The sequence below is a fragment of the Citrus sinensis genome, chromosome 2, assembly GCF_022201045.2.
Source record: "Citrus sinensis cultivar Valencia sweet orange chromosome 2, DVS_A1.0, whole genome shotgun sequence".
In the NCBI taxonomy this organism is placed as follows: domain Eukaryota; kingdom Viridiplantae; phylum Streptophyta; class Magnoliopsida; order Sapindales; family Rutaceae; genus Citrus; species Citrus sinensis.
This window is the reverse complement of record NC_068557.1, coordinates 31,246,566-31,272,378: the sequence shown is the minus strand read 5'-3', so window position 1 is coordinate 31,272,378 and position 25,813 is coordinate 31,246,566. Positions and strand designations below refer to the sequence as shown.

At 34.3% G+C, this 25,813-nt stretch overlaps 3 protein-coding genes across 11 annotated transcripts; 2 read left to right on the top strand and 1 right to left on the bottom strand.

Moving 5' to 3' along the window:
• Nucleotides 1–1,751: 1,751 nt before the first annotated feature.
• On the bottom strand, nt 1,752–11,717 carry LOC102616341 (alpha,alpha-trehalose-phosphate synthase [UDP-forming] 1-like). Of its 9 annotated transcripts, none has more exons than XM_052435402.1 (19): nt 11,333–11,715; nt 10,169–10,538; nt 9,871–9,968; nt 9,312–9,700; nt 8,411–8,525; nt 8,128–8,229; nt 7,348–7,498; nt 7,046–7,134; nt 6,399–6,447; nt 5,599–5,699; nt 4,730–4,917; nt 4,166–4,283; nt 3,677–3,853; nt 3,479–3,601; nt 3,306–3,393; nt 3,077–3,207; nt 2,879–2,977; nt 2,304–2,480; nt 1,752–2,214 (listed from the first exon to the last, which is right to left on the bottom strand). In XM_052435402.1, exons 1-19 carry the CDS (start codon nt 11,381–11,383, stop codon nt 2,209–2,211), a joined length of 2,622 nt encoding a protein of 873 aa, XP_052291362.1. In that variant the 5' UTR covers nt 11,384–11,715; the 3' UTR covers nt 1,752–2,208. The 9 variants fall into 9 exon arrangements, with proteins under 9 accessions (XP_052291362.1, XP_006467572.1, XP_024951338.1 ...); XM_006467509.4 differs by having other exon boundaries at nt 2,349–2,480; XM_052435403.1 differs by having other exon boundaries at nt 2,108–2,284; nt 2,349–2,480; nt 11,333–11,716.
• A 596-nt stretch (nt 11,718–12,313) lies between these two features.
• On the top strand, nt 12,314–17,461 carry LOC102617238 (uncharacterized). The gene is made up of 2 exons (XM_006467510.4): nt 12,314–13,041; nt 16,904–17,461. Exons 1-2 carry the CDS (start codon nt 12,700–12,702, stop codon nt 17,078–17,080), a joined length of 519 nt encoding a protein of 172 aa, XP_006467573.1. The 5' UTR covers nt 12,314–12,699; the 3' UTR covers nt 17,081–17,461.
• Nucleotides 17,462–19,884: 2,423 nt separating this feature from the next.
• Nucleotides 19,885–21,818, top strand: LOC102617527 (GDSL esterase/lipase At5g45670-like). Its single transcript, XM_006467511.4, has 5 exons — nt 19,885–20,229; nt 20,308–20,432; nt 20,626–20,871; nt 20,972–21,227; nt 21,316–21,818. The coding sequence occupies exons 1-5, from the start codon at nt 19,980–19,982 to the stop codon at nt 21,537–21,539; spliced, it is 1,101 nt and encodes a 366-aa protein (XP_006467574.1). The 5' UTR covers nt 19,885–19,979; the 3' UTR covers nt 21,540–21,818.
• The last annotated feature ends 3,995 nt before the right edge of the window (nt 21,819–25,813 follow it).

Genomic DNA, 25,813 nt, shown 5'->3' with positions numbered 1-25,813 from the left:
TTTTTTATTTAATTTTTAATTAATTATGAAAACTATATTTATTAATTAAATAATTAAAGATATCCATATTCCCAACATCAAATAACCATCAAGGATAAAATGATAAGATCCGTGAAAAAGTTGACACTCAAGAGAGCTTGGATGTGTTTTAAAATATTTCGAGGATTCTATTAGTATGTATCAAATAACAGGAGAGTTTAACTATTTTTCCTATCAGCCGAATAATAGCGTTTGAAAATTTGATGCATTGAAACTATCGGCAGCCACCATAAAGAAATGGGGAATGAAATTCATCGACGAATCAAAATTTGAGGGTCAACGAGTCGGAAGGGATCCCTTAGGGAAGCAAATATCTCAATATCATCGTAAATTTAGAATTTCGCTTTGATGCATTAATTCAATTAGTTCTGTCCACTAAGATTTCTTAAATAATATATCCCATGCATGTCTCGTATATACGAAGTATATATACACAGATGATTCTTGATGGGCTTGACATTACATTGTTGTTCTATTATGGCGTGTGCAAACTTTTTCATTTTTAAATTATCAAATGGCATGACAATTGACATTAGTCACTAGTATCCTACGTATCACGGCAACTCGATCTCTTCTTCAACCATGTACGTCTGTCTTGGATTACTTTTGGAGTTTCAAAACGCTTCTGAGCACGCATCGTTCTCTTAGGTCACAGCTAGGTGCATCACCGTTCTAAACCTAGGTAAAAGGTATATATATACCCACATACATAACCTGCCTACGAGATCTTTCTAAGTTGTCAAAACTCTGAGGCTGTGGCTGTGACTGTTTCCGCTTAGGGACGATAACGAGTTGGGTTTTGTGTGGGGATATCAATATCCATATAACTCATTATTTATTATTTATCACTTTGTGTATGTGATTAAGATTCGTGCTCAACCGTAGGTGAACTCCAATATAACCGAACCTTATTTTAATAGCTCATTAAAGTTCAAAAGTTAGCATATATCTATTTCGATATATCAAAATTCAGAAGATAGTTTAAAAAAGCACAAAAATTAAATTAATATTGAATCATTATCCAATCTCATCACTTATCATTTTCTTTTTCAAAGTTTTTTTTGTTATAATTCTAAAAAATATATTATATAGTCCAAAGATTAGTCAAGCTCTAACTTGAAAGTATACTCCCATAAATAATCGAGAAAAAAAATTACTTTCACAAATTAAAATTTTACTCCTAATATACTAGAATTTTAGATCCATACACTTGTGATACAGTTTAGAGATTAGTGAAGCACTAATTAGAAAGTATAATCCCACAAATAATTGAGAAAAAAAATTTACTCCTAATCTACATTTTTCAGAGCTATACCTATAGCATTAAACATACACATTTTCTCTATTTATTTATTTTTTCTATTTTTTTTTATCAACTAACATAAGCATTAGTTTTTAGTTTACCACCAAGAACAAAATAAATTTTAATTTAATATTTATTTGAAATTTTTGCCTAAGGCCCAATGTTGTCCTTAGTCGGTTTTGTACCTGTACCTTATCCGTCTAATCAATGAGTATAAAAAATTATACTTACGCCTGATCTTTTTTTATAAAATACGAGTAAAATTAGACACATGCCCGACCCTAATATAATGGATTCCATAGAGATTTTCAACCATCTCTACTCCCTAGCGCAACCGCCGCAACCCCATTTTAGAATATTCTCTCATCTCTTTATTAGATACCATGCAGCCATGACACAACCAACGCCGTGAAAAATCAAACTACTTTATATACACCACCATGAAATAAAGAATCAAGCTGTACACAATTGACATTCTTTTGGTTTAGTCATGAGATTCATCTATTTCTATCTTTTATCCCTTCAAATTTGCTGCCGTAAGGTAAGAGTATCATTGAATTGAATCATTTTTTATCTCAGTAATACGGTAATACCTACAGTTCGCGATCTATTGCTGGCTAAAACTCAACATTCTACGCATTTTGGAAAGAAAAATTGTAATAGCTGACCAGAAAGTAGTAGATATATAGATTCACAAAATCACCATGGCATGATGCCCCCTGTTGATCGGTACTAGTTGGTGGGATTCTCAATTTGATTGTGGACACTCAGCCAGCTCGTTCAAAAGTGTAACAACATCACCGGACGATCCAAGAAAATATCTTGCATTTGATCGCTTCCTCGAGACAGTGCAAGAGAAGTAATTTTCACCCCTGAGATCAAGTACCGAAGAGCCTTCATTCAGTGTCATTCTATCACGCATTGCAGGCCGCCAAATGCCACCTGTTAAGTAATTGCTTACTTTTCTTTCTATAGAAGACAACGACCGTTGTTTCCTAAAACGAACCTTGGGTCCGCTTTTAGCTTGTGGAATCTGTGATATGGATGATCTCCTCAAATGATCTGCTGCATTTGCTCTTGGTCCAGCAGGTGATTCGAAAGGAAGCTCTGGCTCAAAAAATGTATAAATATCTTCATCCTGAGGCAACATCATTCAAAAACAACTAATCATATTTTTCTGCTTCAAAATCAATCGTTCGTTTCATTTTATCCATTTCACTTCAATTGTGCTTCAAATAGAAACAACACATAGGTTGTGGCTTCCCAAATCAATCTCTGAAGAGCATGTTGTGCCAACTCCATTTTGGTAAAGCATCACGGAACACAGGGCAACAAGAAAGAGGCAATTTTGAACATTGCATTGCTCTCTGACTATTGTGAAAGCTTAAACAATAATCATGTATCTAGTAATTGAATAATTGAAAGCAATTTCAGGACCAATACATACAGAGGCATATTTTCTGGCTAAAACATGCATAAAACAGTGTTTCTAATAAATGAAAGTTGCTCATAAGTTGTAAGCCAAGAAAAGCACACCTTCTGAAGAAAGTGTCCAATACACAGGACATAGTCAATAGGTGTCTTCAACCCTTTGTGGCGAACTATTTCTCCCAGGATACGATCAATTGCTGCACCCTGTTGATATATGTGAAAGTTCAACAAGGAACAGAAAAAGTATGATCACTGATAGTTACACAAGCACGAAACACTCGCTGCCAACCAACATAGATTTACCTTCGTAACACCAACAGCCCGAACCTCAACGGATCTACCACCTTGGACTACATCAACGGATGCATTTGATATTGGGCCTGACCATAGATGCTGCAATATATCCCTAGCTTGAAGTCTTCCAAACTCAAGGTCTAAATTTGCAGATTCAGTTTTCCCAAAATGGATGAATAAACCAATGAAAGTCTCTTCATATAGCATAAATCGAAATTCACTGTTTATGGTCATATACCTGCATACTTATAGTTCCACACAAGGGATGTTTCACGGACCTCAAAATGTGATCGTGGTGTCCTTTCAGTAAAATACTCAAAGACATGCTGAAAAATGTTAACCATCAGTAGCTCAGAGTCTAGAGAACTTTACATAGAATATACTTAGTTTTCTAGTAGTTAAGATTTAAACCTTGACGCTGTCTACCCAGTCCATGTTCAAATTTTCTGGCATTGTTGTCATCCACTCTCCTGTTGTAAGACGTAAAAACATTCCATTTTCTGCTGCCAGCCACATATTGTATTCACCAAAATTCTGTATATGAAGCTGTTAGTCCAAAGTGGAATATTCAAATTATAGAAGAACAGATCATTTGAGAAACGAGGTTACATCATCTAGGACATTTCTGTCACTTCCACTGAGAACAACAACTGTAGTCATTGGATCATCACATAGCCTCTTCAAGGGTTCTTTTAAATCTGGGTGCAGTTTAGGCTCCATTTCTCTAATTTGACCACCCCTTCTCCCCAGGAAGTCAACTGGTGCAGTTAAAGTTGCATTGAATCCCTGTAATGTCAATTCATGTTGATCATGGAGGTAAGAATCTAACAAATGTTGTCGAATGCATGAATGTTTTCTTTCACCACCTACTCTGACAGTCTTTAAGTCATATTTCACCAGAATACTAAGTTTTTTTGTAAAATGGCTTAGACTAGACTTGGTACAGTTAATGAAAAAGAGAAAAGATAACTAATGCCCACTACCCAGCCTACATTAAGAGCGAGGATACATGAGTGCAATATGGGGGATAATTGATATTCCATAAACCCTCTTACAAGGCACAATGACTAGGCGAGAGGAATTTGAAAACAAGCATACCAGTATAAGCAATCGATTATTGGATTGCAGATAGCTATCAACTGCACCTTTGATTGGAAGAGATGGTGGAACTTGTCTAGTCCTTATTTGAGCTTCAACTATGGTATCATTGAGTTCACTATGTGGCAAGAAACATCAGAATTAGAGTAACATATGAAGATAAAACATTACTATTCTGCAAATATATACACACACACACACACACACAAGTTTATTTAGTGATTGAGACAACAATAGAAATTTTTTTGGCCATGTCAAATACAATATTTTGTGTGCTGTCATGTGAAATTATTGAAAGCACCAACAAGCCATGGAACAGTCAATACAAGGATAGTGCTCATCACAACTAGAAAACAATGAAACAACCATTTTCTCCACTTTGTGTGCAGACTTTCACTAATGTGTCGATGTGAGGGTGGTGAACTTATTGACATTCTGGATGTCGAGGAGAACAAGAAAAGATTACTTATTTCAAATTCTGTGACCTTCATCAAGCAAATATATAAGTTGGGAGTGGAATACTCATGGAAAATAAGTAAATCATAGAGAGAGAATGATGAACACCTTACAAAGGTTGCAGCCCATTCCTGAGATGTGTGAGTAGTCACATGCATGAAGTTGTGCAGGTGCCGTTTTTCTCTTTCATCAGCTGGCATGTTCAAAGCATAACCAATTGAAGAAGCAACTTCCGTAATATTCCATGGATTTACTAAGATTGCGCCGGCACCAAGAGACTGTGCAGCACCTGCAAACTAGGAATGAATAGAATTCTTTTAACAAAAACTTAAGCTTTATAATATGCAAAAATTTACTAATTGGTGTGACGCAATTAATGAAGGCCTACTACCTTCTATCTCCAATGTTTCAATATAACAGAACCTACCATACACACATAAATATTTACAGTGGAAAAGCAATGGATTCCAAATCAGGCAAAGTTATATTTTACTGACAAACACAAGTTCATCAATAAGTACACCTCATTGTTCCAAAGACACCAATTTCTGATGGTTAGGTTACCAGCAATAGATCTCTAAAAGAGTTCACCTCCAAACTTCTTCCTACCTCCAAACTCAAAAGCCAGAAAGTAATACTACCCACAGTACTCTGCAATGTACTTTAGCATTACTGATGGTACCACTTCTAAGACCACCAAAATATCCTAATCTCTGTTATGGATTTAAAAATACATTAAATCAAAACTCATGGCTCACATAAATGAAAACTTACTTTGCCTTGTATTATCACAAGATTGATGCAGTTCCGTGTTTATAAATATGGGAAAGTATAATTGACACTAGCCTACATCATTATCTTCCTTTTCTCAACCACTTGGCAGCCAAACCATATTTCGCAATTACTTATTTTAACGACAGCTACTCTTTGAGTAATCTAAGAGTTAATCATAAATAAATTTAAAGAGTTTAGATTACCTCACTCAGAATGAGTACTCCTTTCTTGGAAGCTTGGCAGGCAACAAACTCATAGCTGACGAGGTTCATCCCATCCCTTAAAGACGTAACAAGTGCTACATCTGAACAAGAAAAAAGACCCAAAAGAACAAAGAGTGATAATCTACAGACTCCTATTCAGACATCAATGCTTTTAGAATTAAGTGAATAAGAGAGCAAGCCTGCTTTGAATGAAGTTGAAAAATTATGAGAATGTGAATGAACACCATAACATTGTTACTTATTCTGTACACACCAAAATCTGCTAGTTAGAGGCATGCTACAGAAAAATAACCATCTTCCATATCTGATAAGTCTATTTGTAGGTGTTCAGAAATGAATTATTTTATTTAAGGTTCATAGCAGCACGTGACGGATTCATTTCAGATAGGATTTGTAAAAGTGGAATTCTGTTTCCAATTCTTGGCTAGTATGCCAGAGAAATTGCAATGCGAATAGTTTTCACTTTTCAAGAACTAGAATATTTTTTTGGATCATGCAGGGCATGCTAATACCAAAGAGAAAAAAAGGATAAAGTTCATACTGGCGAAGAAACGAAATCATCATTAAAAAGCACAAGAAGCACAAACTAGATTGAGCTATTCGATAAACACATAAGAATGAAAATCCTAATAATTAAAATTCCCTTTGTTTATGCTTATTCATCTTATTTTGCAGGTATAAGAGATCAATTAATTATTGGACAGTCCTTAAGACAGAGTATCAAATAAAAAATACGACAATAATAAACAACTCTGAGCATTATGGGACAAAATTAGTACCAGTAATGGCATATAGTGCACATAATGCATGAAAGTCAAGAGATCGATCCTGTCATAGAGAATAAAATGCTTTAGAGACCTTCAGATGATCGGTGAACGGCAATGGTCAAATGATAAATTTTACACAATATATTTAATAAAATTTTAAAAATGAAAAGGGGAAACCAATGTATTATTAAGCCACAAGAAAAAGGCAAGTACATGCATGCAAAACCATTAACCTGATGCACTTTTGACTAATTCTTCTAACTTTTTATTTCTAGATGCCAAAATTTACAGAAATGACAACATTTCATCTTATATAGCCTCCAAAAGTAATTTGGTTAGAGGCTTAGAGCACTGTAGGAAGATCATATAGAAAGTCTTCATGAAAATAGGGCTTTAGTGAGTGGAAATTTAACCTACGATTGTTGCTTGTAATTCAGGTTTTGCATTAATTTGTAAACACATTCCATGATACTGTAATATGTATTGTGTATATTTCCAATATGGACCGGTAACTCGAAAAGCCCTTGTAAATTGTATATTATATGAAGTATTTTAATTTGCTAGAAGGCTTTTTTTTCTTTTTTTTTTGTTTTTCCCCCCCCTTTTGATATAGTCATTCCGCTATTGAGTTGATGGATAAAAGTAAGACCATGACAAACCAGGTGATGTATTGGAACAGTAGTAAGTGTTCCATATCTTCCATTAATGCGCCCAACAATCTCATGAACCTGGCTAGTAAGCTTCTGATCTGCAAAATAAAAAAAATAAATAAATAAAGGTAAAGGACATAACTGATAAATGATTCTGCATATTAAGATAGAAACTTTAAAGTAAAAGGTTGTAATATGCAGGGCAGCAAAGCAGTGATTTCGTCAGACTTCCAGTTTGAACAAATAAATAGAAATTTGAAACGAATGACAAATATACTTCCGGGGAAAGAGTGTGTTAGGAAGAAACATACACTCAGGAACATCTGTCCTTGTTGGCACAGCAATTTGAATCAAGACTACTTTATCACGCCAACTTGGATTTTCCTCAAGAAATTTTTCAAAAGCCAAAATCTTTTGAGGTATTCCCTTAATCATATCAAGACGATCAACACCTAACATTACCTGCCCATAGTTGAAAAATAAGAATAATTGGTCAAGATATCGAATGCAGAACATGGCTAGGTATGAAGGAAAATTATATAAACATCAAAAGGTAGAGGTTTCAATCATGTGCAAGGGGGAAAAAAATAGCTAACATTAGCAAAATATATTCAGTCAGTGGCGATCATAACTGGTACTGTGCCTGTCAAGAAATATTATAATGCTTAATGTTGGTGTCATTGGCAACATAAGAAAGAAAATGAAAATGTTTTGAAATTTCCAAATGGGAAGAACTGTAGTTTAACTTGATGTTTGTGCAAGTGTGTCTGCAATTTTCAGTGCATTTTTGTGTGCGTAGCTCTGCATGTGAGAGATAATCTTTCTTTCAATTCTTTTTGTTGGAATCACTAGAGAATTAAAACAGATTATCAGGTTAAATTACAATCACCTGCCATTAATGCATGAAGTATGCAAAGGGTTAACAGAGTAAACAATATATTACCGAATCTGTATTAAAATGCAGATCTATAAATATTTTGTTGAAAATTAACAAAATCTCTATATGTATAGCCACAAATTTTGGACACACAATTGGCAAGCTCAATTATAATAGCTAATATGGTGCTTTCACTAGAACAAACAGATCCCACCTTTCGGCCTGCAAATCTTTCTTTCAATTCGTTAATGTGATCCTGGACTTGAGGTAATTCAAGAGCTCGAACAAACCGATCAGAATCTATCCCAATTGGAAACTGTAATTTCACTCTCCCAAAGAAACAGAGATTTCAATCATGAGGAAAGATTCCCCGGAGTTCATATTGATAAAAAGATATTTGTATGTACACAAACCTACAAATCATGACAACCTAAAGTTCCAGTTTTGTTGCTGTACATACAAAAGAGAGAAGGAAAAAGTTAGTAGCAAATATTTACCGCAGCCACACGAGTCAGCCTTCCTTGATCCTCTACACCTTCAGGTGTACCCTCAAGCCCAAGAATACGAGTACAAGCGCTAACAAAATGCCTTGCATAATCATAGGTGTGAAAGCTGCAAAGTTAAAAAACTGATGTAGGTGATAGTATAGTGGTTCAGAACTTAAAATTAAAAATTCCAATAGTAAGAAACAGATATCAGAAATTGATAGCAGACAGAAATAAATTTTTTGAATCTACAGAACCTAACTAGTTCACAAGCATGATAATTTTGGGGAGAGGAAATTATTGATTGTCTTTTTATTCTTCTGCAGCATTTTGCACTTAAGGGCTAGTATTTATGTGAATGATTAAAGTAATCCATGTCTGAGCAGAAAATGACTATTCCAGCCAGGGTTCAGATTAAATATTGCTTTGATGCTAAAAATACAAACTCTTGAAGATGACATGGGTAGCATGATTGCTATACTCGGTGCAGTTGCACTAAACCAACACTGTCACTGTTGGATAAATATATAATTCACTATCATATCTTGGCACAAATTTGATGTAGGAATTACAAATGGTGTCTGATATCAAGGGTTTAGATGTTAATGCTCAGTATAGAGACTACTCCCATCAAATATGGAGCTCTCAGTGTTTCATACATCTACCATTTTCCCACAGAATTAGAAGAGATAAAAGGTGAAGAAACAGGTCAAGCACTACGGAGACATTTGTTCCAGTGGGTACCATGCACCACTACTAAGCCCGATCCTGTTAGCACTAAAATTAGAGGGAACTTGGAGACCTTCTTGTAGATACTCATCTAACATATAAAATTGATTAATGAAATGAAATAAAAACAAAGAACCATAGCATTGTCAATTAAGATACCATGCTGAAAAACCAGTACTCTTACCCAACTAAATCAGCAGCAAGAACTGATCTCAGAAGCTCTGTTCGAGAAGGCAAAGTTCTATGTATTTCTGAGGACGGAAAGGGTGTATGAAGAAACCAACCAACCTTCATATTGTTGTTATACTCTTTCAGACATTGTGGAAGAAACATTAAGTGATAGTCATGGCACCAAACAACATCTCCCTCCTCATATATATTGTTCACCACCTTAGCGAACATTTGGTTTGCCCTTTTATATGCATCAAATTGAGATTGAAAACTACGAGTTGTTGCCAAGCGGTCTTCTTGTGGTAGCCCAAGATAATGAAAAAGAGGCCACAACATGTTGTTACAATAACCATTGTAATATTGATGGACAGTCTCTTCATCAAGGAAAACTGGGATGCACCTCTGCAACCATGACAAGCAAGGTGGGGAAGAATGAAAGTTATGTGTGTGTGTGTGTAAAGCTCACATAAGAATGTAGGTTGCTAACACCACTACCATAATCCAAGATAACAGCTGATGCACAAAATCTAATCTTATAAGAACTCCGTGTACAAGTAAACAAAATTTCAAACCTTTTCTGCAAGGGCTTTAGTTAGTGCTTTTTGCCCAATCTCATCAGGTACGTTTACACCAGCCCAACCAATCCATCTGGCTTCAAACTCTCTCACTCCTTCAGAAAATAATCAGGGTTAGTTGGTCTTCACTACCAAAATAGAAACCCATATATCAACTGAAAGCATAAAATGAACAATGGAGAAGTTGTAGGCAAGATCATCATTACAGAACCCTGGTGTGACAGTGGATGAAACAGAAAATCTAATTAGAAAAATTGAGGTACACTAAGACGGAAAACATTTAGCCATCACTTACCCAGAAGTGCACTGACCAGCCCCCCAACACTAATCTCAAGTTGCCACGAGTCCTCACCCCTCCTAACAGCAGACACAGGCAACCTGTTGGCCACCACCAATAAACGTTGTTTACACCGTCCTTCTAGCCTTTCTCCATTATCGGTAGAAGACCTTGTTCCTGCAAACTCTTCCTCATCAATTTGACCCCAGCTTTCACTTGCATTTAAAAATGATTCACTTGCAAAGAAATCTGGCTCTCCTTCATTCTGAAGGAAAGACCTGTTTTTCCGTAATTCTCTTTCCCTCAGAAGTCTCTCTAATCTAGTTCTTGGTGTGAGGGGACTGCTGTTATACTTGTTCCCTGGCATACGTTTGGTCTGCAACAGAGGCTGCATTTTTCAGGTTGCAATGAATCATGTCAGTAAAATTTCATGAACATAATGAATTGCACATAATTCAGTAAATATTTCAAGCAGTTTATCCAATCGACCACCTAACAAATAAAATGGAAATACTGAATCAGACATACTCAATCAATCAAGCTGATGTGCTGTTACAACACATCAAGTTCCATTCAAAAGAAAGTTGAATCTCAAACTACAAATATTAAACAAACTGTTTAGGTACACTCAGAAAATTAAAGAAGGAAATACTTGTATTATAAAATACCCCAGTGCTTATGGATAGTCAGGTTGATAAAGTTGAGAAATTACATTATTCCAATAAGTATCGTTGCGGATACACTTACCAACGAATAAGAACAAAAATTTAACAACTGGGAAATTATATTACTATTGTTATTGTAAGCAGATATGGTTATGTTGTTACGAAATTGTGCAATTAGAATATATACCAAAAGTCTTTTGATCAACAACGAAAACACACCCACAAAAAAAAAAAAAAAAATTGGGAAATCATCACGCTACACAGTTACCAACTACAGAATAAAAACAAATTGCGAGGGTAGCCAACGAATATAATAAGTAAATTAGTGGAGACTAAGGCAAGAAAACAAAAACAAAATGATGATCTGACACAATATCTTTGATGACGAAAACAAGACAATGCTCGTGAATAACATAAACATATACTACGGCAAGAACCCATCTGCAGTTAGATAACAGAAGAAAATCAATGAATGAACAAAAATACAAAAAGCTAGAGTGGATTAATAAGAAAATACCGGATTATTAGGCAAAACGCAGAGATCTTCCTCAAATGAATTCACATTCATGGCCAAGAAAGAAAGAGTGGCAGTGACTCAGCTTGTGTTAATGTTATACGAAACGTACATAAAAAAAAAAAATGATAATGAAAACAACGAGGCCAAGCCATATGGAGACGAAGGAGAGGGACTGAGGGAGCAAGTTGGCCAGCCGATATTTTGGGGGGGCTGTGGTCAGGTCTCTGTTGTAGCATCATACATTTGCAAGAAAAATCTTCACTCGCCCTATGGCGTTACCTCGCCTGATCATATTCTATACATATTAATTTATTATCCATTTATACACATACATATGCTTTTGCTTTTTCATTTGCATGCAACGTGACACACCTTAGTCTAGTTTGTCACCAATTTGTATACGACTGGACGACCTTTTTTTTTTTTTTTTTCCCTTTTAATTAATATTTTTTCATGAGTTAAGTTATATCATATATTAATATGAGCCTTTTCTATAAAGAAAAGTGATAAACATCATATAATTTGCTCAATCAATTCGACAGTCTAAAAATTTTTTTTGTAAATATTTATATGAACTTCCGAATACTGAAATGTATTGATAAACGATAAACACCGTGTGTTAATAAGATAAGCATGCCACGTCATTTACACGCAATGAGGTAAATTTTTGACATATATATAAACTTTAAATAAAAAAGAAAAGCTTAAGAGCATTGATTTTCTTTTTGGGTGATAATGTCAATGCATTAAAAAAAAAAAAAAAAATTGAAACTTTAAATGTGTTGAGTTTATCTACATCAAATTCATTGATGTAGTCATAGAAATTGATAGCGTTGGATTACTTTATTTTAAAAAACCAAAGAAAAAAAAAATGGATTGATAGTATTTCATTTTGGCTATTTTCCTAAATGTGTGTGCCCTCACCATGGGACAATATTTTGGAATTGAAAATCAGGGACGTTTTCAGCAGCCAAAACGACGGAGCTTCATCCAAATTCATCACGACTTTCCCAAATCTGAAAGGGACCAAAATCTTGAGTCATTATCACTCACTTTTCTATAATATAATAATAATACAACTCAGAAGGCCCCTTGGCAACATATGGCCCCAACCCCAAGGCCCAAATCTCACTCGATAGACAAAACACAAATTGTATGCAATGGTGGTCAAATTTCTATAAAATCTCGAAAAAGAAAAAAGTAAGAAAAGCCTCGACCGTCGGATCATCCATGGCCAAGATCCGATTTACAGCCGCCCCAATCCTCATCCTCGTCCTCCTCACCGGCACCGCACCGCACCGGCACCCATTCACTCCCTTTCGGTCTCAAATTACCGCACTTTCTTCTCTTTGTCGCACTCCCTCCTCATGCGCGTCTCAAACCTGCGCGCCGAACGAGGCGACATATCGGGCGCCAACCGGGCCAAAGCGATATCTCAAAAGCTACAGCGAGGGGCCCACTTGTGGTTAGCTTGCTGGGGATTAGCCTTCTCGTTGGGTTGGGATTACGTGAAAAACTACGCTTGGAGGGAGTTGGATTACCGGGAGCTGTACGATGCCGTTTCAGATTTGAATGAGCTTAGTAGCATTTTAAGCGAGTCGATGAACTCGGACATCGATAGAGTTGCTTGGGTTGGAAGAAATTATGGCAAAATCCTTGCCACTTCGAAACGTCTTTCTGCTAGGCTGCTCAACGTGTTTCGTCGGTCGGTACGTTTTTCAGTCTCCGGTTCTTCTTCTTCTTCTTCATTTATTCGAGGAGAAATTACCATTTTCCCTTTTTAAGAAGATGGCAAAATGGTAAAAGGCAAATAATTTTCCTAACGCCTTTGGAGTTTACCATTCTTTTTAAAGGAAAATCTATTTTTTTTAACCTAAAGTTTCCAAATATATATTTTTGCTGACGTCAGATTTAAGCATATAGGGTTGTTTGGCACCCCTTGTTAGCCCTAGATGCATTGGCTAAACATGGTATTGCAACCCCATCTTTGGCTGGCTGCATTAATATAATTATTAATTTATATTAAGAATTATTCTTAATATAAATTAATAAAAAAATTATTGTATTTTAATTTTTATTATATTAAAAATATAACTAAATAATGTATTATTTAATTATATTATAATGATTAATATATAAAAATTAATTATTCTTAAATAAGTTAATATAACAAATAATACATATTTAAATATGGATAAATTTGAATAATATTAATTTAAAATTAATAATAGTATAAACAATGATATAAAATATTATTACATATACCATAAAACTCTTACTTGGATTATTTAGCACAATTCATTATGTTAATGAATATGTTACAATAATTATATCACTTTATTATTTTTGTGATTATCTTGTGGTATGTATAAACTTTTATTATATCATCTTAAGATGACTTTTGGACCAATCTTGTAGGTTTTTACCATTTATTTATGTTATTACATTATGTAGAGATTTTCTGATTAAATTATTTGCTTCAATTTTTATTTCATAGGTTATTATTTTTAGAAAATACTAAAAAGTAATTGTTATGCTTATGAAAATTTTAGGATATAAGCTTCGATCTTTATGAAGAATTATGATATTTTTTAACATTTATACTAAAAAAAATGTTAAATTTCTAATCTTTAAGTCGTTTATGTTTAGCATTTTTCTAAGTACTAATAAATATTATTTTTTAAATATACAATTTAAATTAACTACAAGAAATTAATACAATAGAATAGAGCAACAAACATAGTATAATTAAAAATTAATATAGTACAGTGTAGCACCAAACATTGTACAATATTATTATTATACAGTGCTAATGCAATAAAGGATAATATAATGTAGTGTGTTAAACACAGTGTGTTAAACGCACCCATAATGTACTATTTCAAATTTTAAATAAGAAAAATAAAAGTTATAATAAATTTTTTGTCAAATTCTTTCATTTAGTCTCCCTCCTCTCCCCCCCCCCCCCCCCAAAAAAAAACAAATCTGTTTCAAGAGCTTTTGGAGGCTCCCAACCACAGAAATTGGGAAAACATTCCTTTTCTTCCTCCTTCAAGAACTTCAAACCATATATTTATGCACTCAATTTTGACATTATTTGTCTTATTTAACTCTTCTTAAATAAAGTTCTATATCATAATATTAAAATACATTAAAAGGCAATTTTGTCTTTTCAAAAAAATTGACTAATCAGAACAAGATGTCATAGTATATATGAAAGCTTTGGGTATTGAAATAGTAATTTCAGACATTCTAATATTTTTAACTCTTTACCATCTACTGCGTGGAAAAATAGTAATTGCCCCACTTAAATTTGCTATTGCTGCTTGCTAGTGTGCAAATAATATTTGGGTTGGGATATTTAAACTGATAATTTTTTTTTTCACACCCATTTTTTAAACACACCCACTATCTAAATTTTAAAAAATAAGATTATACTCTATAAACCCTCCAAAAATCTAAAAGTCATGCTGAATTTATTTTCCTTATTAGAAATTGACTTGGTGTTTGGCTTCCAAGAAAATATTCAGAGAGAAAACCAGAGAGAAATGGAAACTTTCTAGATTCATTTCTAGAATAACAGAAAGCTTAATGCTTCAATTGAGCTTAGCTCAATTTATAGTAACCATACCGTTATAACAACTCTTACTAATAACTAATTGATCTAGAATAGCCAATTACAAGATGTCAAGTGGCTAGTAGTTACAACAAATTCATATAACCAAAACTGTTGACATATCAGCTGGAGTTAGATACACGCCAGCTCTTTTCCTTGATACACGTCAGCAACGCAAAGCAATATCCTTGACATTCCTTAATCTTCTTAATCTTCTTTTTTTCTCTGTTCTTGCATTCATTTTTTCACCCTTAAGTTAATGACGGGTTATCCGTGATCAATCTTGCTAACATACTTAGCAAAATCAATTTATGCAAATATTTAATGATTGGCTATTGTGAATGTCAAATCAATGAAAAAGAAAAAAAAATTGTTCACGCATGTAAATAGAATGAATTGCAAGTTGCGGATCCAAAAAACTCAAGGTGGATTTACAATGAAATTACCGGTTTCTTTCGTCATCCCTTGACCTTCATGAAAATGTTAAAAACTAGAGGACTTGCAGTAGAGTTCAAGACAACTTATAGTTCAGTCTTTCTACTAAAAGTTTTAACTCATCCAATATAATTCTTTATATTTGATTGACTTTACTTTTTGATTGTTTAGTCGTTCATAAGGACCTAGAATTTCTTTTTTGATAGTTTATGCAAAATTTTCGTGTAATTCTCAACGGCGAGAGTTTTTTTCTTTCATATAATATTTGTCCTTTAAGGTAGGGTTGGCAATGGAACAGGCTGAAATTTATCAATCTTGTTCTAATTGATAATCAAGACAAAAAATATGTGTTGAATAGTCGAATAGTATGTGAGGACAAAAATATGCTTCTATTGGGATAACGAACCGTCCTAGATGACATGAATTTTCTGTCATACTATGTAGATTTTGTTATAAATGACATGTCATATATTTATAACCGATATGTCATACACCTGTGACTGACATGTCATATATACTATTTATCAAGATGACTTATCATATGATTGACATGTCAGATTTATGTGATTCATCAGACTGATTTATCATATGTTTTTGGAAACCCATATTTTGAGATATTCGGGATCCTGATCGAGATTTTCAAACATCGTGAATTCTGTATCGAACAGTGAATTAGGATAAATTTAAGTCGCGAATCCTAACTCAAATAGTAAATTGGGATAAAATTTTGCACTGAATCGGGCAATTCTGTCAACCCTACCTTAAGTAGTTGTTTTAATGGATGTCTTAGTAATAAAATATATTATGAAATTATGGGTGTAGAGAGTGTTTTATGACAAAGAGACCCACCCTAACATTTGGGATCAGTCGTTCTAGAATGTTTTTCAAAATACCAAGAATATGGTTTACAATTATTTTCACGTGTCTTGGAGCTAGGTTCCGTTAAATGAAAATATAATTAGCTTTGTGTAATAATTGCTAGAGAGTATATGAAGTATGAAAAAAAATAATTGAATTAAATGAAGGAGAAGGAGCATAGAGATATAGTAGAAAGAAGTTATGCTGCTTTTATCGTTGGGAATTGTGTAAATTATACAAGGCAAGAATTCACTTATTCATGGCAACCATGATCCAATTATAGTTGGTCATGTCATGCTCGGCTTTAGTGGTTTTACTAGGGGAATTTGGCTTAGCCGTGAAGGTTGGCTGTATTCATTTTGGCTTGGTTGCAAGCGGTTTTGTGTGCCTTTCGGCTCCACATGCTGCTTGATTTTCAAAATCACATGCTCAATTAGCTAAAGGCAAGAGAGATGTGGATAGACATCCACCAGCTCACAACACTCTGGGTTTTATCTGCTTTAAAAGTCTTCTACTGGTTTTTAACAGTTTGACGGCAAAAGAAAAAGAATTTCGTCATTGTGATTTTGCTATGACATCAGCAATTAATTTCATATTTACTTGAAAATCAAATATATTATTTGGTGGATGTGTTATGCATATGCTATGGATGTTATTGGCAGGGTCCATTAAGGGAAGTGGTGGAAGCAGTGCAAAGAGAGGTGGTAGATGGGGATTTATTAAGGGACTGTTTGGAGGTAGGCAGTAATGACTTGAAAGGATTAATTCAAATTATCAAAGATTTCGTTTTGCAATTTTATCCCACCCTTCAGGATCAGGACGATAGGAGTGATCTTTGAGTACTCAGTGAGAGAAATCTGATTTTTCTTTCTTTTTTCTTTTTTGGGGCTCTATCTCCCTCTAAACTGTAATTTTTTTGGCTTTTTGGTTTTGTAATCAATGTGGTTGTTCGATAATCAAATATCACATCCCGCTATTTTTCTTTCTGGGAAAAAGTCGGATTTCGAGTAACAACAGCTGGTGGAGGCCCAGCCTGCATCAATTTCCAAAATTACTGTTAACTAACCATTGGGGCTCAAACTATCTTTTTGTGTAATCCGGCATTCTAGCTTTTGGGGACCAGCCGGGACGTGATATTTTGTGCATGATATTGTATGTAAATTGCAATATTTCACTGTAAAACAAACAAATTCATTTTATTAAAGATTATAATTTCCAGATTTCAGCTTGTTAAAACTGCAAGTCCCCCCGCACTAAAAATCTATGGAACGGGCCGCGGACAAAAGGCACGGCAATTGACAACAGAAGCTGGTAATTATGAAATATTTCATATGGTGGGTGATGAAACGGAAACATGCATGATAAATGCCAACTAAAGTTCTAGTTTTTAATTAAGAACCTATGATTTTGCAAACAAGCTTCATAAGTGATAAGCATCCCAATGAACTATTGCAGTTGATTGTTCAGTGTGGACTGATACTTGTGTCTGGTTATGATGGTGATTTATTTGCCTCTACGAACATTTTTTTTTTTCAGTGTCTCTTTTTAAATAAATATGACTATACATCATAGGATAATGACGAGAACATGATAAGAAAATCCTCGTATTCAAACCAATAAAATTGAAGTAACAAATTGATATACTAGAACCAGAAATGCTAGTGATACTTCAAATCAATCATCTCGGTGAGAAGGTTGCACAATATATGCCAGGCTTCCAATTTTCTTGCTACTACTGGTCGTCGGTCCACCACTCACCACCGACGGATAGGTCAACTCCAAGTTGCCTCCTCAAATTCTAAGCAATAATATTTTTCTTGGCATGCACTTTATGTGAAATGAGAGATTTGACTAAAATTAAAAGAAACTAATTGCTAGAACTTTTCATAATCTGTTTACGTCTCAGTTCCTGAAGAACGACTTATTATTATTTCAAGTACAAGTTAATGTTGAGTTAATGACTACGACATAGCCAAACTGGTTGGGAAGATGATCGAGTGATAAAATTGCACCTTCATTTCAGAAAGGTCGTCTCTGTACTTGTAGACACGACACCCACGTTACTGTGTATGACTTCTTGTCTTCATGCATTAAATTTTCTCACCCACTGGTATTAATGGCAAAGTAGCCAGCTACGCTTCTTACCATGCAACGCAGTCACCGTTGGATCTCTACCTTTCTTAATTATCAACCGTTGAAACAGCGCAGCTATGTCTCCATGCTCTCTCCTATATATCTCCACTCTCTAGCTGTTTCCAATCAAAGAGCATGTTCTTTCCTCTGGGAGAGTAACGCGTTTCTTCATCATTTTGCTGTAATCCATAAATCAAAATGATATTGACTCGAAAAAGGTCACCGGCATCACATGATTGGATTTGGTATTGTAATGGTTTGTGATAAAATTGTAGCCAGTCTTACTGGAAGTTGATTTTTTCTGAGAATTTTCTAGGGTAACAACTGTGATTTAGTGGGCTCAAAGTCCATACCATTGACATATGACAGCAATATTATCTTAATTTTCACTTACAGTTACTCCTACTCTTCTGAATTAGTTGTTGTGCCATCGTCAAATAATTTAGTTGCTATAGTCTAACCGATTTGCTTTCATATTCATCACAATGGGACCCCGAAAGTAATCAATTAACGACCATACTTCATTTTCTATTTTGAATGCCTAATAACTCTGAATAATTAATATCTTGTCGTCATCTTGTATTCCCTCTAGAGAACCCAAAAATAGATAATTGCATTTTACATCTTTTTTTTTATAAATATCATGCTAATGGAGTGGGTCTATTTAGTTCAGTTAGTAAAATCACTTGCTTAAAATAAGAGATTTGGGATTAAAATACTGTTCATATTAGTGGAAAGAGAATTGGGTATTAGTTAACCTGTAATAGAGCGAGAAAAATTATGTTTATTCATAATAGTTATAGAACAGCTACAGAAATTAAATAAAATCATAAGGTGTTTATGTATATTTTCCAATTAAGGATAATATAAATAGTGTTAATGTGTATTCTATGGTTATTTCTTTTTCTTTTCTTTTTTTTAAAAAAAAAGAAAAATCTGAAGAATATCTCTACTCAAATTTTATAGTTAAAAAAAAAATTATCGTGTTATTTAATTGACAAAAAAAAAGGACAAGAAATATTCAGTTTTTTGCTGTCCATATGCTATTTAAACTCCCGGGCATGTTAAACAGTTGCTAATACAAAATAGAAAATTTGGGGATTTCAGAACGTAAAGTGTCGCAATGGTATACATAATTAATTGATCACATTAATGATTAGTGGGGGTTGAAATTTGTGGCGATGGACCAAAGCTGGGTAGCTGACTACCGACAAGGCACAGGGCGAGGAGGCGCGTTCTCACTCACAAACAAGCTTTGATCAATTCAAAATTGTGCCGTGTATCAATTGCACATGTAATGTACTTAGTGTAATTATATCCATTAATCCCACAGGCAGAGGAAATTGAAATTCAGAGCAGAGAGCTTTGATTTTTATTTGGCATTCATTCTCACGTTATCTCCGCGTGAATTTAATGCCCCGAACCAACTCCTCAACTGTAAAAGCTAATAATTACATCTTCTTCAATTTGCTACTTCTGTTCTCTCTATATAAAACTCTATGACCTATCATTTTTGTTTTGTCACATACTCACCATTCCTCTAATCAATTTTGATCATTCCTCATCTCATCTGGGTTTTAGAATTTGTTTCCTCTTTCGGGCTTGATGGATTTAAGAAAATGGTGGGTGGTGATGGTGTTGTTGGTTTTGATCAATATACAGAATTATTATTATGGGGCCAAAGCAGCGCCTCAAGTGCCTTGCTACTTCATATTTGGGGATTCATTGGTGGATAACGGGAATAATAATCAACTATCTTCATTGGCTAGAGCTAATTACTTGCCTTATGGAATTGACTTCCCTAATGGCCCTACAGGAAGATTTTCCAATGGCAAAACTACCGTCGATGTCATTGGTAAGCTCAACTTAATCTACTGAAAAATTATGCCTGCCAGCCACTAATTAATCTCACATTAGTTTTGCTTGTCTGCAGCCCAACTTCTGGGCTTCGACGGTTACATTCCTCCATATTCGGCTGCAAGAGGTCAGGATATACTCAGAGGAGTCAATTATGCATCTGCAGCTGCTGGTATCAGGGAGGAAACTGGTCGACAGCTGGTAAATAAAAAGAAAATAATCAATCCCATTAATTAGTTAATTTATTTATTTAATGCATGCATGCATATATGAACTTTAATAATGTCCATTTCATATCAACAAATAATTAACAATAGCATGCATCAACTGATGAAGTGTGAATCCTGAAATAACTAATGTTATACATACATGCACATGCAATATTATATTGCAGGGAGATCGAATCAGTTTTAGTGGGCAGGTAAAGAATTACCAAAACACGGTTCAGCAAGTAGTGAACTTACTAGGAAATCAAGATCAAGCTGCTAATTACCTGAGCCGATGCATATACTCAATCGGATTAGGCAGCAACGACTACCTCAACAACTACTTCCAGCCCCTCTATTATTCAACCGGTCGTCAATACACCCCCGAGCAGTATGCAGACCTTCTTATTCAACAGTACACTCAGCAACTTCAGGTACGTACCTGCGTCGCTCAGACCCCTTTTTTTTTCCATTATGAATTCTCAAATAATTTTAAGTACTGATGAATCGTGAATGAATATGTGTATAATATAGGCGTTGTACAACTATGGGGCAAGGAAATTTGTGTTGATTGGAGTGGGACAGATAGGGTGCAGCCCGAATCAATTGGCTCAAAACAGTCCAGATGGGAGAACTTGTGTGAAGAGAGTGAATGACGCAAACGTAATATTCAATAACAAGCTCAGAGGCCTCGTTGATCAATTCAACAACAACGATTCTGATGCCAAGTTTATCTACATCAATGCTTATGGGATTTTCCAAGATATTACAGCCAATCCTGCACGCTATGGTAACTTTTAATTTAATTAATCAATCAAATTAGAAATATTTGTATCATCGTGTGCACATTTCATTATATTTATATTTGTACGTAACAGGTTTTAGAGTGACAAATACTGGGTGCTGTGGTGTTGGAAGAAACAATGGGCAAATTACATGTCTTCCTCTTCAAAATCCATGCCCAAACAGGAGGGAGTACGTGTTTTGGGATGCTTTTCATCCAACTGAAGCTGCGAATACGATCATCGCCACCAGATCTTACTCTGCTCAGTCTCCATCAGACGCTTACCCCATTGATATTCGACGCTTAGCTCAGCTCTGATTCTCAACACCAACACGGCTGCCTATTAAGATAAAGCATATAATTTCTTACATGCATTAAATTAAGATAAACTTTTATGTGATAGCGTTATATATTACTCGCTCCAAAACAACTTCTTTTATTACTCTGTCATTTTAATTTCTTGTTGCAATTGTTATATCAGTTTGTGGAATTATACATAAATATTTCAAATCACTAAAGCTCATGTATTTTAAGTTAAATTATGCGTGTATTTCAATTTATCCAATGAGGAATTAATGTAACAGATTTTGGCTGCCACCCTATCTTTCCATTTGTCTAATTTTCTATTTCAATCACAGTATTTTGTTTTATTTTTTGCGTCAATATAAAATATCTATAACCAAGAATTTCAATCACTTTTTTTTTTGGGCCATTATTAACCGGTCCAGGAATTATTTACTAGGTCATTGTATGGTGCCATTAATTTTTTTGTAGCATCAATGATGTTAAAAATGTCTGCGACCATTGGATTAATATTTGTATTAAAAAAAGATAAATTATTTAATAGTTATTGCAACCGTTTCTTAAACTGTTTTAACTTTTGAGGAGGAGGATAATTTTTGTAAAATAATTATCATCACCCTCATAGTTCGTAATAATTTCACTGGAACATATGGTTTATTTAAAAAATTAAATTTTAACCCTCTTTTAAATTTATAATGTTGTTATTATTATTACTTTAGTTTAAAAGCATAAATGCTTCAGAATCTATTTCTATTATGTAAGATATGATATCTAATAAATGATCTAATATAAATTAAATGAATAAGTTACAAAAATATAATTTATGTCTGGTATAACATTAATAAGCAACACGACTAAATGTATGTACATTTAAATTAATGTCATAAATTGTATGAATAAACTTTTGGGTGAGATTGTTGGTAACATAAAAATACTTCAATCACCATTCATTAGTGGTGTACTGTACCTTTAATGAGTAGTAATTTCAAGGAAAGAACTAAGATTTGGGCTCAGGAATAAATTTGTAAAATATCCTTGAAAATGACAACAATCAGTTCACTTTAAAATGTTTTCCTTTGAAAACAATTAAAATATAGTTGAAAGAAAGGATTTGTATTAGATTGTTCAACCCAAAAAAGATCTTGCAAATCTATGCCCAAGTGGTTTTTGGGATTCCAAAGGAAAATGGACAATTTTTCCATAATTTTAAAGTTTATATATAAATTTTCAAATATATCATTACTCTTTTGATGTCTAATAAATTTCAACTCCTCCCCACCCCCAAAACCCAAAAAATATAAAGATATAAATAAAGAAAGAAAGAAAGGAAGAGGAAGTCGTAGCTATAGAGGAAGGGGAAAGTGTCATTAATTATTTAATTCGCTCCCATATTAGCATAAGAATTTAATTTTCTAAAATAAATAATAATTAAGTATTTGGCTAAGAAGTTAATCTGTAGAGTAGATAATATAGTCATACCTTTGACTTTTAGTTGCCCTTAATTTCCTTCTAGGCACCACAAAATAAGGTCTTCTCATTTTCCAAAATTAAACTGTATTGACTAGCTAGCGAATGTGCATTTACTCCTGGAACATAATTAACAACCTGTGTCGTTGGCTAGCTATATAATTTGTATTGAACCACGTCTCATATTAGCGCGACATGAGATGATGGGAAATGGACATAGATCGAATTAACTAAATGAATAGAGCATAAAGGCTAGTTTTCGAAATTCTGACCATATGTTTTAATTTGACTGGGCTGCGCACGCAATTATTTATTGCAGGGCGGAAATATCCCAATGAAAAAGCAGCTAACCCGTCACGGATTAATAGTGTCTTTTATATCAAGTCACAGCTGGGGAATACTGAATCAGCTTCCAGTTACCTTAAAAAGTGCTTTTATGTAGTGAATATGGGCATCAACGATTACATTCGCAACTACTTCTTGCCCTATTACCCATCAGGCCCCCTTTACACCCCCAAGCCAATTTGCTGAACTTCTTATTCAACACTTTTCTCCGCAAATCAAAGTTATTACTTTCTTTAGTTTAATTAATTTCCATCCTTAATTTCTCTTCTATCAATTAAGTTATTTTTGGTCGATCGATCTGGCTAACCATTTCTCTGTTGTTGTTAACTGTTTCTCAAATTAGCGTTTGTATAATATGGGAGCAAGAAAGGTTGCCATGGTTGGCCTGGGACCCCTAGGTTGCACTCCAAATGCAATTGCTACATATCCCAGAAATGGTGCCAAGTGCGTTGAGAAAATGAACAACGCAGCCAAATTATTCGATGAGGGACTCAAATAATTGGTAGATAAATTCAATAAAGATCATTCTAATGCACAATTTATATTTATAAACGCTTCTGGGATAATCTCAGGGGATGCTGCCGCCCAAGGTACACACACACACCCCTAGGTATATATATACCTAGATAGTCCATATAGTATATAATTTAATTTGTCGATTATATATATATATATAGCAAATTGGATGCTACGTTTTTTTTTTTTTTTTAAAAGGACTAAAAACTTTCATTTAATCAAAAGAGTTGAATACATTCATAACTTCGGTTGGAAAAGAACCCAACCAAACAACAGCTCCTAAATGATCAAAGGTTAATTTAGCCAATGAGTGGGCAATCGCATTACAAGATCTCGGGGTATAATAACATTTAACATTGCGGAGATCCTTAATCTTGTCTTGGATCTCTGAAATAACCCAATAAATCTAATTCTTGCTGCCCTTTCTGTTGTTAATTAAATTGGCCACCATTTGAGAGTCAGTTTCGATAATTAATGAAGATAAGCCTGCATCCTCAGCTGCCTGTAATCCCCATCTTACTGCTTCAGCTTCTGCATATGATACATACCCATGAAACCTTGAAGTCTTAACAGCAGCAACTATGGCATTCCCCGCTGAATCTCTAATCACTGCTCCCAACCCTGATAGATGTTTCTTCCTAATTATGGCCGCATCAACATTCACCTTGAACCAGTATTGCGGTGGAGGTTTCCAAACTTTGGCTGTTTTCTTCTCTTTATCAGCTCCACAAGTCAATCCTGAAGGCTTTACTCGCTGATAGGCTTCCAATAAAGCTTCTGCCTTTGCTACTGACATTTGAGAACTAGGTTTCTTTGCTTCAAACAAGAATATATTCCTTGCTTTCAAAATAGTCCAGCAAGTAATAACCATCAGCTCGAATTCTGTTTTGCTCATTTTCTTTGCCAGGTCTTAGAAAATATATAGTAAGCATAATTATTGATTGTAATTAATTTTGTGGATGTATGAAAATGCATGCCATGGCAGGTTTCAAGGTGATCGATGCTCCTTGCTGCAAAACAGTGGGTAACCTGACAAGCACTCCTTTCCGAAGTGCACGTAAAAATAGGAATGAGTACAGGTTCTGGGACGAATTCCACACTACAGAGGCTATGAATCGATTTGGACAGAGAGCATTAAATGCTGCCCATCCCTCTGATGCTTATCCCTTTGATATCAGCCATTTGATCAACATGTAATCAACATCCATCATCCACCCATCATCATTTATTTATTCCTTTTTTTTTTTCCTTGGGAGTTTGCATGGTATCGTTTCGTTTCCTATATGGTGTTTTGTTTTTTAAATAACCTTTTATGAAAAATAAAATAGCTAGCTCAATTAAGTGAAATTTTGTTCGTTGAATAATTTGTAAAGAGTAATGATACAACCATAAACTCTTGTATAAATTTATTTTGTACAAACTGACGTGGCATTAATTCATTAGTTGAATGAAAATATAAAATAATAAAAACAAATAATGTGGACCAAATGATATTTAATTCAACCAATCTTATCATGCCACATAAGTTTGTACAAAATAAGTTTGTACAAGAGTTTGTGGCTTATCATTACTCATTTGGAAATGGCGTTTTCTAAATGTGTTGTACTGTTTGTTTTTTATTTTTGTTTCAAATACTTGCTATTGTTGTTAAACTACCAAATAAAAAGAAAATAAAAAATTAATGGTATAACTATAAGATACATCACTGTCAACTCTAATTAATTTGGAAAATGGTAGTCATCGAATAAGATCATCTGAAAACTCTAACGACCACCCCATTAACGACCTTGTTAAAGTATATATTATCTCAAATATTATAATCTTTTATATGCCATTAGGATTAGGATTTGTTTCTGGAATTTGTTAGGTCATTCCACGTTGTCTTTTTTTTATCGATCAATAACTTCTTCTGCCATACATAATCAATCATATACTTTTTTGCTTCCCTTTTCAACCTAGTT

Bases quoted from the DNA above. Each gene is read 5' to 3' on its own strand.
- LOC102616341 (XM_006467506.4), bottom strand. From the start codon at position 11,383: ATGAATGTGAATTCATTTGAGGAAGATCTCTGCGTTTTGCCTAATAAT. The intron at 3,854-4,165 runs GTATGCTTGTTT...TTGACATTACAG, and splicing joins ATAATCGATTGCTTATACTG to GGATTCAATGCAACTTTAAC. The intron at 3,602-3,676 runs GTAACCTCGTTT...CTTCATATACAG, and splicing joins ACAGAAATGTCCTAGATGAT to AATTTTGGTGAATACAATAT.
- LOC102617238 (XM_006467510.4), top strand. From the start codon at position 12,700: ATGCGCGTCTCAAACCTGCGCGCCGAACGAGGCGACATATCGGGCGCC. The intron at 13,042-16,903 runs GTACGTTTTTCA...TGTTATTGGCAG, and splicing joins TCAACGTGTTTCGTCGGTCG to GGTCCATTAAGGGAAGTGGT.
- LOC102617527 (XM_006467511.4), top strand. From the start codon at position 19,980: ATGGATTTAAGAAAATGGTGGGTGGTGATGGTGTTGTTGGTTTTGATC. The intron at 20,230-20,307 runs GTAAGCTCAACT...GCTTGTCTGCAG, and splicing joins AACTACCGTCGATGTCATTG to CCCAACTTCTGGGCTTCGAC. The intron at 20,872-20,971 runs GTACGTACCTGC...TGTATAATATAG, and splicing joins AGTACACTCAGCAACTTCAG to GCGTTGTACAACTATGGGGC.